The following is a 14,957-nucleotide window of genomic DNA, read 5'->3' on the forward strand; positions in this document are numbered from 1 at the left end:
TTCGGGTCTGTATTTCTATAACGAAGCTCAGCTCGTACGAGTATATGCGCCTTTGTGCAAGTGTAATAAGTAACTGAAGCTTTTATGTTGATTATTTTGTAAGACTCATTGTAAACATTTGGGGAGAGAGAGAGAGAGAGATCCGGCAGGCAGCCCCAGCCCCTTGTGGGTCTGTGTCTGTGTCCCCATTCTACAAGCGCACTTATCTCTTATACACTCCCTCATGAGTGCCCTCTAACCCCACGCGCTCTCTGTGTGAGTTTGTGTTATCAAAAAGCGAGTCTATGTCTGGATATAAACTCACACTCACACTCCCCGCACTCATTTTGGTATCTGAATTGCGGGATAGACTGAAATTTAATTAACTGAAATTTAAGGCGTGAGAAAGATACTCCGTACTCCAGGGAGTCCTGACGGAACCTTTGACTAGACGGCCCACGAATGCCAATGGAATAGTTTTGTACAAACTTTAAGGAAACCAGCAGCAGCCATAAACATGCCCCAATCAGATCTTTGAGCCGAAAAACTTTGCCTCAACTCAAAAGTATGCTATGGCCAAAACTTTGCCCAATTTCACGCATGCCTAATTAACAACTGAAATATTCCAACTAATTTTTGTTTAGCGCACAAATAAATTACCCAAAAGTAAAAGACCCATAAAGACCCCCCACAGGATCCAGAGTCCAGAGAGTCAAGACAAAAGGCTGAAGCCTTGGCAGTGCGGGAGGAAGGAATGGCAATAAAAGGGAATAAATAATAAGCAACTATTTGCGCTACATTATCCGAGTTTATATAACAGACAAGATTTTCATCTGCGTGGGGCGGGGCGGTGCTGGGCGGTGGGGCGGTAACTTTTGGGCAAATAATTTCAACTAAAGCTGATGGCACAAATTTTGTAGCTGCCAGAGCAAAAATACTTACAATTCTAAAATAAATTCTGGCCCAGCTTCCAGCAGAGGCAGCAGCTCCTTGGATCTCACGACCCACTCTCATATATAGAAATAAGTGTGTGTGTGTGCGTAAGGGGGGGATATAGCCATATGTGTCTGTGTGTGTGTCACAAATGGCCAACAACAACAGCCAACAACCAACAGCCACCGAGTACATAGAAACATTTTCGAAATGTTTGGCATAATTTTGCTATAAAATAAATTTTGCAAAATTGTTTTTCCTAAGCTGGGAAGCAGCTTAGTGAAGAGGAGACCCAGACCGAGACAGAGACGGAGACCCAGAACTGGAACTGAAACTGAAACTCAGAGAAGCAAGCAGCGCCTGGCAACGCCTGGCAAAGGCAACGACATCAGCAAGGACATCAAATAAAACAAGCAAATCAAAAATTATGACAGCACAGCAAGGGGCAAGGCACAAGCCAAACATGAGCACAAGTACACGGGGATACGGGAGCAAGGGAGGATGGGAGATTAGAGGAGGCAGGACACATGGACAGCATCTTGGCCAGGCCAACAAAGTGGCAAAGTGCGCAGCCAGCGGCCAAGAGACAAACGCCAATGCTGACAACCCTCAAACGATGTCCCTGCGACGATGGGTGGAGAATGTTGTGGGTGGATTGTGGGTGCCCTCGGGTTGAGGGCGTGGCATGTCCTCGGCTCGCCCCCCGAAAAGCAGTTAAGTCAATAAATTTACTGATTTAATGTGGCAAAAGTTTCGATTGTTGTTGTCTCTGCCATTTTCTCTGGTGTTGTTTCAAGGGTTACAGGAAAAGGATGTCACCCTCCAATGAGGGTTTCGTCCTGTGTAAAACGCCTGCAGTTGTTATTATACCCATTGTTCTGACCCATGTTCTTGGTCCTGCCGCCTTCGGGCCACACCACACGCACATCCATGCGGAGCGAGCCAAATACCTAACAAATGTTAGATTAACACAATTGCCAAACAATAAAAGCAGCAAAGTAGGAGAAAGCTTTGGCTTAAAGCGATTTGGCCAGGAAATTGCTTGCCAGGAGTAGATCTTAAAGATGGGAAGCGGAAATGGAAGTGGAACGTCTGAGATGCAATTCGTATTTCTTCGATTAAACAAATTCAAATTAGTAGAGGAGAAAATTATTCATGTGCAAAACTACTCCATCAAAGATTTATTCACAAAAGAAAAAGGACACAGACAACTTTAATCCCCTATAATTTAAAGCTTAAATTCGGAAAAACGTATTCAATATATTCCGATTTCGATTCCAATTCCGATTCAATAAACGTTATTACAACCTTTGCAGAAATCCATTAAATATTAAACCATTAGACAACAATGTAACGTTGAAACAATAACGGAGCCGGCTTTTCACACAGCTTCGGGCAAAAACCGGGCTTACAACAAATAATTATAAAAAAATATTTGTGATTGCCAATTGATTTATTGGCAGAAAACATTTTGTTCCCTGACAAATAGTGCGGAAAATGTAGAAAAACTTCAAACAAAGGCGAAAACTTTGAACAAATAATATTTTTATTTTCACGGAATCCGGCGATGATTTAATTATGCAGGATGCAGAATGTAGACGGACGGATTGAATGGAAAACACTCGACCGTATTTTTTCTATGGCGGCTCTAAGCGCTCTTTTGTATGCGTTCGCCTACGGGCGGCATATGTCATCGCATTCCTGCTATATTTTTATGCATTTTCCACATTTTTTCCCAAAAACAAATATTTCAAATGTTTTATGCATGGCCGGGAAAAAGGATTGAAGCTCCCGGAGCGCTGGAAACAAAAAAAAACAGGAGAACTAAGCAGATGCGACAAAAGGTTGCTAGGTAATAATTATCTTTGACGGTGACAGTTGCTAGACGAGGTCGGACGAGCCCTGACATTGGATGCCATAAACGGAGTAGCCTTGTCCTTCCCGTTGGCTGCCGCGTGTTAATGAAGGGGGCGTTTGACACTCGCCAACATTTATGCCACACAATTTGATGCATTAGCGTGTCTATACTCGTGCGTCTGTCTGGGTGGGTGGCACGCCAAGGGCGTGTTTAACATGGGACCCTGCCCAATTAACACACACACATGCCCCATCGTGCTGGTGCCCCATCCACATACACACCCATAAACGGGGGCGAAGAAAATTAATTAAATTCCTTTGGTTTGGGCCTTGGCCAATGCTGCCTTCTCGTCAAGTTTGTTTAAGCAATCTTGTACGTGTTTCCATTAGGCTACAATTCAAAGTTCATTATTGAATGGAAATGGGCGTGCCACAGCCCACCCTGGCATGGGGCATGGGGCATAATAGATAAGTTTCCCTGTTTCCCTGCTTTCTGTCTGTCTGTCTGTGTGGTGTGTTTCCTGTTAGGCAACAAATACGATTTTCAAGTTGAATGCAATTTTAATTAATAGAAAATCAAACAAAGTTCTGAGCCTTCCTTATGCTCATCCGCACACACACAAAATATATCTATATGTATATATATATATATTGTACACATAAGTTGTGTGTGCACAAACTTGTAGTTGGCTACAAAAAGCATAAGCCAGAAGCAACACAAAGGCTTTAAGCTCCAGTGAGTGCAGGGTAGACACAAGCCCGAACCCATAGATACCCATAGATACCCATAGGTTCCCTTTTAGGGTCTTCGAGTATGTTTGTGCACCTGTCTGATTTCATTTACAAATGAATATGTCGATCTCTCACTACCTGGCAGCCATTTTCCCCTGTTTCCCCGCCTGTTTATCTTCCCTTTTTGTCTGTGTCTTTCTCTGTCTCTATCTCTGCCTCTGTGTGTATCTGTGTGACTTTTGCCAAAGAACTTCGAATCATAAAGGCATCCAATGGGCCAAGGCAGAACGTGTCTTGAGCGGAAGTGAATGAGCTTTTAAGTGTATTGAGTCTGAGGCTAAAACGCTGGAGGAAGTGAGATTCAATGCGATTAGCTACCACACATGTCTGCCGGATGAATGGCTTCATACATTTCATAAATGCAAATTACAAGGTGCTTAATTTTGGTACGTTCTTTCCCTCAGACTGACTAACTAAATATTTTCAAAGCGCTCAAAGATAATTACGGCTAAATTAAGCCTGAAAAAGGCTAATCAATAGCAGTTATATAAGCAGTAAAAGATTATCGAAGGCAGGTATTAAATATGGAAATAATCCAGGAGCGTGGAGAGATATTATAGAATTATAGAAGTGAAACAAAGTGCCAATAACATGCTTTTATAAGAGATTGCTGTCCAAATTAAGTTGGGGTTCAATCTACACAATCATGACTGCAAATATGACAGGTATCTGGGTGCTGAAGTAGAGATTTGAAATACATCAATGTTTGTTACTAACATGAGGCCTTACCATACACAGAAAAAGGGATATATCTCATAGATAAAGGACAATAATTGATATTTGGTACATCATTCAGCCCAAAATGTTTACATTTTCGGACACTTTGAATACCTGTCTGCAATTTCTTGAAACTTATATGAAAAGTGCTGTCAAAGACTGGAGCCTTCAATTCCGAAATTCAAGGCACACCATAGAAGTCCTCTCGTGTTGAACAAACTGTTGTTTTTTTTAGGAAATTTAAAGTCCAGTCCCCACTAGATGTGCGGTAACTAACCCCTGCTGCAGATACAGCTACATCTACAGCTGGTGGTACAACAAAGCAATCGCTCTATGCCATCAGCCGTGCAATCAAGAGCAAACCGCAGGGCGTGTGGCATACGGCGAATGTCGATTGGGTTGGGCCCCAGCCCCACGTACTCGTACTCGTACACCTGTGTGCGTGGTTCGGTGCGGTTGGTCAGCTGTTTGGCTGCTGGCCACCGACCACCGACCTGCCGCCACTGGCCTCTCCGCAGAGAGTGCAATCAGGCGGACTTTTGTTCCCATTACCATTAGCATTGGCATTTGGCATTGTTGCTCCCGTTGCTATACGAATATTTTCCGCTGCTTTTCATTGTGTGTAATTAAAATTGTGTATCGGGACAGGTTGCGCCCGCGGCGCTAATGATAAATTTATAAGCTGAAAATGAGATAGAAATGGCGGGAAATGGGGGAAAATGTGGGTGCCTGTAATTTAATTAAAATTCGAAATAGCATAACATTTTTGTTGATTTTGTCAATGGATATTCGTGTTATTTATGATTTACATAGTCGTATAATTAAGCATGACATGCATGTCTCCAAGTCTCTAATCACCAGGGTCTGTGTCTATATCCATAGCTGTTATGATAGTCGTAAGTTTTGGCCTGATATCATTATATTGTATGAGTAGGACTGTGCTTAACTATAGTCGCGTAAGTGCATGCAAAGTTGTGCTAAAAACTATTCAAGAATGGAGCCTGATTAGAGCGAGTCCCAGTCCTGCAAGAAAGCTAAACCTTGTTTGTATTTTCAAAACCCCCCTCACACCGAACCAACCCCGAATTCGAAACCATCACGAATGCCCCTCCCCAATCGACAACACACCCGAAATCGAAATAGATACGAACGCACTCGTCGTCGCATTCCTGCAGCGAGGAAGACGAGGCCATGATGGTGCTGGAGGCCATGCAACAGGATGCGGCACAGACCACCAATGACGAGACAGAAGACACTGATGACATTTATGATGATGAGGCAGCCGAGGCTGAGGATATGTTTGATGCAGACGCACCTTTGATGTCGCCAACCGGCAGCCACAACAGCACCAATAACAATACGTGCAACAACAACGCCACCAACAACAACAACAACAACAACAACGGAAGGCAGTGCCACACAGTGCCGGCAGTGGCAGGAACACAGGCGGGCAATATTAATTTCGATAATTGCAATGCGAATGTCTACAGTGGTCAACAGCAGCAGCAGCAGCAGCTAGGCCCAATTACCACAGCAAACCAAACGTTAAATTGTCCCACACAGAACGCAAATACAAACACCAATATAAATACGAATGTCAAGTCCAGTAGCAATACCAATCCCACTACCAATACTAGTACCATTGCGAATGCTCCAACTAGCGGTCCCCCGTCCAACGTAGCTGCCCCAAGCACCTCGACAACAACAACAACAGCAGCGGCAGCAACACCAGCAGCAGCAGCATCATCATCGACAACAACAACTCTAACGAACTTGCACTCGAATTTACAACAAAATCAAAACATTTCCTCCAGCTTAGAGATAATCCTATCGCCAATTATCCAAAGTAGTCGACGGTAAGTTTTTATTTTCAGTTTGTTTTTCGGTTTCGATTGTACTCCTCGCCGCTTGATACTCGTATGTGGGGCAACAATGCTACCCGTTCTACCTGTTTCTGTTCTGTGTTTTGTTTCCGTTTCTTTTTGTAGCTAACATGACAAGTTACTCAGATACTTATTTGACCTGCATGCCACAACGACAAACAATGAGAGTGACTATCCCTTAGCCCCTTTTAGCTGGAAATTGCATTCCATTTAGACCCTTACCCAAGTTGCAGTTGGCTTAAATCGAACCTATGTATAAAGGACATTGTGTTAAAGTGTTTTGCTAGAACTGAACCTAGGGAATGTTGAAGAAGAGATTGCCTATTATTTCAGTTTCCTTTTCATGCATTCATCCCCTCCTGTGCATCGCCTTTTGCTCACACTGAAATCTATGAGATGATCCTTTCGTATGCATAACCCTTATTCTGTTCGTTTTGAAAGAATCCCTCGATGATTCGTGAAATGTGAACTCCCAGTGAGATGGCTTATTATTTAATTCCATTTAACTTTAACATCCCTTCTTACGCATAACCTTTATTGAATATCCGTTCAAATTTAAAACAAAAATCCCCAGCAAAGACACAGAAGACATCTCCTTTAAGTGTGCAAAAACAAAAACGGAACGAAAACATTATAAATTATGTATTAATGTGCCCGTTAGGCCTGCGGAGCTCTGGAATCGGAGTCTAGAGGAGTCCCGGTCTCTGTGGGATCTCCCCAAACAGTTTTTGGCCTTTTGCCCTCCCTCGCCGCCTCCCCTCTCGCATTGTCAGCTGCCAATTTTCAATTGCTTCCAGGCAAAGCCCCTCCCCCGAGTGGGCCTGTGGGGCTGTGGGGTGGCAGGCGACAACGATAACAATCGAGGGAAGGCGAACAACAATGGGAAAGCCTCTCGCAGGCAAACATTCATTTTCATTTCAATTTCACTCGGTTCTTGCTTTCATTTTGGATTTACATTTGATTTGACTGCGATGCGTACGCCGTTGTTTGCCTCCATCTTGGCGGAGTCTGCCTCCGTTTTTGCATAGACTGCCTCGACGTTTTCACGCTTCGAATGACAGTGGGAACGCACAAATATTTATGTAAGCTGGAGGAGACAGGGCGAATGCGAATGGTACTAGGAAAATCGACAGCCTATTTACAAATGAATAGGTTAATGTCATTGGAGTGGATGGTGGGCGGTGGGTGTTGGGTGGTGGGCGGTAGGCAGATTCTGCCACGTTGTTTACGAGCCAAACTTGGGGCAAATTGACTTTAAACATGTCAATTTAAATGTGGCCTCGACCCTTGGATACAATTTCATCCCCCAGAAGAAGCATTCCGCTGTGTGCGTGTGTCTGTGCGCCTCATTAAGGCACTCCCCCAAAAAGTAGGCTATACATTGTCGTTCAGTCAGAAATATTACCCATACGCCGCATTGCACGCAGCCAGTGAAGCAACAAAATGACAATTTCACAACAAATTAAATGCCCAGCCAGGCGAGCAGACAAACCAACATTCATATGTTCGGGGAGTACACCCGGATATTCCTTTGAAATGGGTATTGCAAGTAAATGACCTTCAAACTCGATAAGCGAGAAACAAAACAAGCGAAAGTGCTGAAAATATACATAATTTTCAGGGCACCACCAAGACAAAGACCTCCCCCCTCCCCCCATAGACACATCCCCATAAATGTGTATATATGAAAATATGATAGGACACAAAACAAACACACACACGCTCTGCCACAGACATTAAAATATACGATCCCGGGCTAGAGCGAGCCGGGAAAATGATATTTCTGCCGGCTCGATGGCCAGGACCATGTCTCTGTGCCTCCATCCCTCCATAAATACAAATTTCAACAAAACAACAGGCCACAAAACAAAAATAACCCAGCCAAAAAGAAAAATACAACAACAAATATAAGCGATGAAAGCAAAAAAAAAAGGCGCAATGGTGTCGCAACAACAAGCCAGCGCCAGAAAAGGCAAACATTTCATATCATAGAAATACTTTGGAGCCAAATAAACAAAAGTTGTGGCGGCGACTGGAGGGAAAATATTCCAACAGTTGAAAGGGAATGTTGTTTCGGTTAGGAATCATATGTGAAAACTTAGATACACTTTCCAGAAAATGCTAAGGATAGGCAGAAAGGAATGAAGGTCCCAGCACTACGATCCCTAAATAAGGCACTCAAATGAAGCGTTCTTCTGCCTACCATATGATCATTGTGAGCTCTCAAACCTTTCTTTCCTAACTCTTTTTGAGTAGAGTCTCACCTTCACCAGAAATCACTCCAACTCGCTCTTGAGAAGAGTATGAGACCCCCACAAAAGGTCGGCGCATTCGACCTTGCTACAACAACGACAATTCTTATTTCCCTGTGGCCCCCCCCCTAGCCTGTCCTAGTAATTCGACCCCCTAGATCCACAGCGATTCGACCATTTTGTGCCCCATCGCGACTTGTAGCTAGGCCACACGCAACCGGAGAAAAGGGGCAACCAACAAAAGGACGCAGCACAAAACTTTACGCATTTTTGTCACAGCAACAGCAACAACAACAACAGTACAAAATAGAGAAAAACGAGAGAAAGGAAAGAAAAGTGCTGAAAATGTGGAAAGTGCCAGTGGCAATCGTAAATTTGACGCACATTTCAGCTCCGTGGGCGGAGGAGATAAGCTTATGAATGGCTATATAAAAACTCAACATCGGTGGGGCACACTCCGTCGAGCATTATGTGTGGAGTGACTTTTTGTTCGCTGTTTATTCGGTTTTTCTTTTGGTTTATGATTAAATTAAGTAATTATTTGTGTTGTGGCGCCGACTAAAATGATAAAAAAAAAAGAATTCAATTTGGAGGACAGCCAAGACGTAAAAACTGGATTCAGTATGGCCGTAAAGGCGGCCTGCTTTTCATTTATAGCACCACAATTGTGACACACATAACGTATACGCACTGTAGAGCCCACTAACCATCCTGACTCACACTCACTTGCATAACCAAATACACTCACACAGTCACTCGTGCACTCGTGCAAAACTTACATACATATATGTGAAAATCGAATCAACAAGAAAACTTTTCCTAACATGTGCAAATATTTTCTCTTCCTTCTCTTCCGTTTCCGTTTCTCTTTTTCAACATTTTGTTTCATGCAACCGCAAACGTGCAACTGCAACTGAAACTGCAACCACCTCAAAAAACAGAGCGCAATTGTAAGCGAAATGAGCACAGAATTGTGAGAATTAGCTAAATTTAATTTGCAATAGCCAAAGCCCGCCACCGCCCACAACAACGTTCCTGCCCTGGCAGTAGGACCCGGCGGCAGCTCCTCGAATCCGCCGCCCACGGCCTTCTGCAAACTTTGGTTGCAGCAACAGGAAAAGCAGCAACAGCAACAGCAGCAGCAGCAACAACTCTATGAGCAGGAGCAGCAGGCATGGCTCTAGGAAAGAATAAACTACATCCACAACACGCACAACATGTAAGTGGAAAGTTAAATGGAAACTACATGCGGGCTCTTGCACAAAAGTGTGCTACGGAGAAGCAGGAGCAGCACCACCAGGAGGCAGCAGCAGCCAACAACCAGCAGGCAACAATAAACAACATTTAAAAGCCGCCGGGGCCAAAGTTGGGGCCAAAAGTTGGGCAGAGACTCTTGTCGTTTGCAAATTAAGTGCACATTATGCCAACATGTAAATAGATAATGTAGTTCTATATATATATATGCAACTCTATGTGTGTATGTGTACATAAGTTTTGAAAATTTACAAAAAAAAAGAAAGAATAAAAAAAGTTAATCAGCTAAGCCAGGAAACACTCTAAAAACCCAAAAGGAACAGGAAATATGCAATGGAAAATAAAGAGAAACGAAAAACAAAGTTAGCTTAAGATGCGAATAATCAAAAAGCCAAAAAAGCAAATGTATCTCACAGATAAACAACAGCAAAAGGGGGGCGGGCAGGGGAGGGGAGGGGCTGGTCTGGCATAAAAGCAAAAATAAATTGTGCGTTAATGATAAGCGGGGCACATTTCAGCGGCATAAAATTTATTAAAATATGCGCACGAGCCAGACAACAGGCGATGGAACGACGGCCTAAGGAATCTTTGGGGCCAGCCCCCCCCCCCAACATGTATTTATGCTTGCCAGGCGCACACACACACACAACACACACACAAAGATAAGCAAGGAGAGAGATAGAGAGGGAGATACATGGAAAGCGACTTTGCCCGGAAATCGTTAGCGATAAATATAAAATTTTATTGTTCTCCTTGTATCTGTATCTGTGTGTGCGTGGGAGTTTGTAGGGTGTATGCGTGTGTGGGTGTGTGCTCCTGCAAGTAAATTAAATATACGTTTTTATTAACTACTAAGAACCAATTTGATACGCATTTAAATAATGCCTCTTACACAAGAGCCCACACACACACACACCCACACACCGACACACAGAAAAAATTATGTAAAATTTAATTTTACTGCATTTGAAGAGGAGAGTAGGAGGAGTAGCAGCAGAAGCAAAAGCCAAATAAATGTAATAGCCTATGTATGTAATTTAAATAATAATAAAATATTCGAATACTATGTATGCAACACGAAAAAGATACTTTAGTTGTAGATCTACCTACTCGTATGTGTATTGTATGGTTATGTGGCTATTGCCCCCGAAAACTACTTACTTACTTATGCCAACAACGTCCAATAATTTCAATAATATTTGTGTAAGCGTAACGCCGGAAGGATGGAAGGGTGGAAGGGAGAACTTTTGACCATATATGTATTTATATACACTTTAAGCCCAATTTAGTTTAGTTTAATCATTTGGCAGCTAATTTAAGTGCTCAACCTTTCTGTGAATGTGAATGTGAATGGAAATGTCTGCTCTGTCTATCTGTCCGTCCGTCATGCACTCTCCGTGTAAATATCAAACAAACTGAATGACCCTTTACTGTCCCCACTTGAACTCTGCTGTCCTGTCCTGTCGTGTCCCTCAAACAGAACACACAAATCAAATGAAATATAATAAAACTACAGATTATGATCGGATTAGAGTTACGAATATGGAATGCATATGAAAAATATTATCGATTAAAAAAACCTTATACACAAAAATCTATTTCATATTGGTGTAAACGTAAACAAATAAATACGATTAAATGTCTCTAACAAGATTTTACCATGAGTGTGTCACTTTTTTATATATATACATATATATATCTAATATATACAATACAAATAAAGAAATAAACTGCAAGCGACATTTTATACAAAAAAATTCACAAAGCAAAGCACATTTCATTTCAATAGGGGGCAAGCGGCAAGTGGAAGGCGGCCAGAGGTTATGCCACCCTCAGGGCCACTTCAACTGTAACGAAACAGTAAAAAAGCGTAACAAAAGCCAACTCTGATAAGCAAGTGGCCGGCCAGAGAATAAGACAAGTCGAAAAAGCCCGCCAAAGCCCAGCGATAAGAAGCCAAGATGCGAGAAGACAAAGGCGACAGCACAACTTTCAAGTCGAAAGTCCCGGGTCCCCAATCCCGTGTTCCGTGGACAACAATGCACGGGCCAGGAGAAATTAGCAAACTTACGCAGCACAAAGGAATCCTCCTCACGAATTATGAATGGCTCTGCTCAAGAGGCCCCAAGATAGTCAAAGGAACTGACACGATAATGCCAGCGCACAATCACAATCGCAAGAGGGCTAAAAGCAATTTCATCTCTAACTATAAGTTAGAGCTCAAGTTGGTTCCTACGAAACGTGTGCTAAGTGCCCGGGGAAAGGGAGTTCATCTAGCTCGTTTCAAATAAGTACGCCATGGGCGTAAAGTGTGAGGAATTCTTAAATTCATAAGGCGACACTTTTCGCAGCATTGGGCAGCACTGGCAAACCCCATTTATGCAGAGCTTCTGCTAAAAGAAGAAGAACATTTCAAGCCACACAAAGCCAGCTCCGTTAGCTTTCTGATATATTACGCATTTTCCTTAGACTTGGTTAAGCTTTCACATGAGTGCTTTCGCAGATTCCCTGGACAAAGCGGTCAATAACGATCGATTACTATCGATTACTTGGACTTCAAGGCATTTTTTTAAATATGTTGATTTCAAGAATTTCAACGTTAGCGGCAATATTAGATTCCTTAAATAAATAATCTGTTTCTTAAATGCAATAAATTTAAAAAAAAAAAATTTCTATTAACTATCGTTTACTGTCTAAATAATAATCGATAACTCGTTCAGAAGATGCCCATCGATAAGGCATTTTAGCATATGTTGATTTCAAGAATTTCAACGACAGATGCAATATTGCTTTTGGATTCCTTAAATAAATATTCTGGCTCTTGAATGCAAGTAATGTGTAAAAATTTGTTCAATCAACTATCGATACCTGTTTGAATGATGAGCGATAGCTCGTTCCATGAATACAGCATTTAAATATGATTTCGAAAAGCTCGTGATGAATATTAATATTACTAGTAAAACTCAGATCAACGAAAATTTTCAGCAGCTAAATCAGCGTATGGAAATGATAAGTAGAAACCTGTCTTTTGGTCGACCTGCTGCTATTGGCTTATCTCAAAGATATATATCGATTATTACTGGAAAATCAATCGATGTCTATATTTATGTTATTTACTTCATTGGGATGTCATTGCCTCGAGTCTGAGAGAGTACGAAAATTCCAGTTCCTGAACGATCGGATCATCATTATAAGTGCAACTTCAAGTAGAGAAGTAAAAGCGTACATCTTGCAAAATTTATTGTAGCTTATCGCGTCTAATCCCACTGTACCAGAGTCGGACTACAGTTTTGTTTACATTTCCTATTATTCCGAGGAAATTTTGTGAAATCTGAGCAGGCTTTGATGGAAACATCTGTGAGCTTCCACAGAACTTTCAGTACTCAGCCAGACGTTGAGTATATTTTTGTAAGAAATATTAAATTCGATTATATTGAGCACACAAAGAGCGATAAATTATCCAGGCATGTCGATTCCCAAGAGCAGCGGCTTCAGCAATAAGGTGATCACAGTGGTAGCCACTAATGGTTATGGAGCAGACACAATGAGCGAGATCAGCTATACGGACACAAAAGTGGTTGGGAACGGCAGTTTCGGTGTGGTCTTCCAGGCCAAGATAGTGCCCAGCAACGAGCAGGTGGCCATCAAGAAAGTGCTGCAGGATCGCCGCTTCAAGAATCGAGAGCTCCAGATCATGCGAAAGCTGCGCCACGACAATATCGTGAACCTCAAGTACTTCTTCTACTCGAGCGGCGAGAAGCGCGACGAGGTGTACCTCAATCTGGTGATGGAGTTCATACCGGACACCCTCTACAAGGTGGAGCGCCAGTACGCCAGGGCCAAGCAGACGCTGCCCGTGAACTACGTGCGGCTCTACATGTACCAGCTGCTCCGGGGCATGGCCTACCTGCACAGCATCGGCTTCTGTCACCGGGACATCAAGCCGCAGAACATGCTGCTTGACACGGAGACGGGCATCCTGAAGCTCTGCGACTTCGGCAGCGCCAAGCAACTGGTGTCTGGAGAGCCGAACGTTTCGTATATCTGCTCGCGCTACTACCGCGCACCGGAGCTGATCTTCGGGGCCACCGACTACACGACCAAGATCGACGTCTGGAGTGCTGGCTGTGTCCTGGCTGAGCTGCTGCTCGGACAGCTGATCTTTCCGGGCGACTCGGGCGTCGACCAGATCGTGGAGATCGTCAAGGTGATGGGCACCCCGACCACGGAGCAGCTGCACGACATGAATCCCCACTACAAGCAGTTCAAGCTGCCGCAGCTAAAGCCCCACCCCTGGTCGAAGGTCTTCCGCATTCGCACCCCCGCCGAGGCCATCGATTTGGTGTCGAAGCTGCTGATCTACACGCCCAATGCCCGTGCCAGCCCGTTGATGGGCTGTGCCCATCCTTTCTTCGACGAACTGCGCCAGGATCCGTACCAGCTGCTGCCAAATGGCCGCAGCCTGCCGCCGCTATTCAATTTCACTGACTACGAGCGCTCCATCGAGCCGAGTCTCAATCCTCTGTTGATCCCCCGATCGGGGAGTAGCCCGCCGCCCGTCCGCGACAACACGCATTATCGCCATCGTCACACGGCTGGGCAAGAGGCTGGGCCGAAGACCGGGCCAATATGCAAGCCGCCCAAGCGATTGTCTTCCAAGCTGCCTCAGCCGACTTTGAAGGTGGTCGGTACAGCTCCACCATTGATCCGGCAGGACATGGGAAACGGCGATCACGCTGATGCAGCAGAACAGCAGGACGACTCGGTGGATACCGAAACACTCGTCGCATTTGATGGTACCATTGCCTATGAGGGCAATGACAGCGATCCAAACGAGGACGGGGTGGACTACGAAGATGATGGGGGCCAGTCCAATACCGCCGCAAGCAACACTTTTAAGGAAACCAAGGAGAATGATTCGGATGAGTCGGATGAATCGGATGAAGACACCCTCGAGGAGCAATCTGCCGAGAGCGATGATGATTAGGACGGGAAAAAAAAAGAATGATAATCTATACTATACTAAAGCTAAGGCTTGAACTAAAATTATAATTAATCGCAACAATAAAATTTATATGTATCTTCTGGGGTAATAAATCGCTCAAATATGGGCCTGGTCTTTGCATGATCGTCTTTCCGTCCATTAAGGAATCTCTACAGTTCTCCTGGCATGCCATTTACCGAATCCGAGCGTAGGGCCTAAAAATAGACTTAATTATTTAGAGGCCAACACAATGTTAGGGTGGCGCGGCGCCTTTCGGTCGTTCTGGCCCGTCCATGTCGGGCTCTA

At 43.8% G+C, this 14,957-nt stretch overlaps 2 protein-coding genes across 7 annotated transcripts in view; both read left to right on the forward strand.

The window, feature by feature from the left end:
- The window catches only part of LOC6896886 (band 4.1-like protein 4), a 60,798-nt gene extending 49,478 nt beyond the window's left edge, over positions 1-11,320 (forward strand). For 2 of the 6 annotated variants that reach the window (XM_015183367.2, XM_033380142.1), the window contains 3 exons: positions 5,422-6,134; positions 9,355-9,363; positions 9,418-9,576. In XM_015183367.2, the coding sequence (XP_015038853.2) occupies positions 5,422-6,134; positions 9,355-9,363; positions 9,418-9,463 (768 nt within the window). In that variant the 3' untranslated portion in view covers positions 9,464-9,576. Of the gene's footprint in view, positions 1-5,421; positions 6,135-9,354 lie in introns of all 6 variants that reach the window. The other 4 variants (XM_002137040.3, XM_015183369.2, XM_015183370.2 and 1 more) reach the window with 3 other exon arrangements.
- A 1,507-nt stretch (positions 11,321-12,827) lies between these two features.
- On the forward strand, positions 12,828-14,764 carry gskt (gasket). The gene has a single exon (XM_001357906.4). It carries the CDS (start codon positions 13,134-13,136, stop codon positions 14,652-14,654), a length of 1,521 nt encoding a protein of 506 aa, XP_001357943.2. The 5' UTR covers positions 12,828-13,133; the 3' UTR covers positions 14,655-14,764.
- Positions 14,765-14,957: the final 193 nt, after the last annotated feature.

The sequence above is a fragment of the Drosophila pseudoobscura genome, chromosome 2, assembly GCF_009870125.1.
Source record: "Drosophila pseudoobscura strain MV-25-SWS-2005 chromosome 2, UCI_Dpse_MV25, whole genome shotgun sequence".
NCBI classification, from domain to species: Eukaryota; Metazoa; Arthropoda; class Insecta; order Diptera; family Drosophilidae; genus Drosophila; species Drosophila pseudoobscura.

Coding starts and splice junctions, on each gene's coding strand:
- gskt (XM_001357906.4), top strand. CDS start 13,134: ATGTCGATTCCCAAGAGCAGCGGCTTCAGCAATAAGGTGATCACAGTG.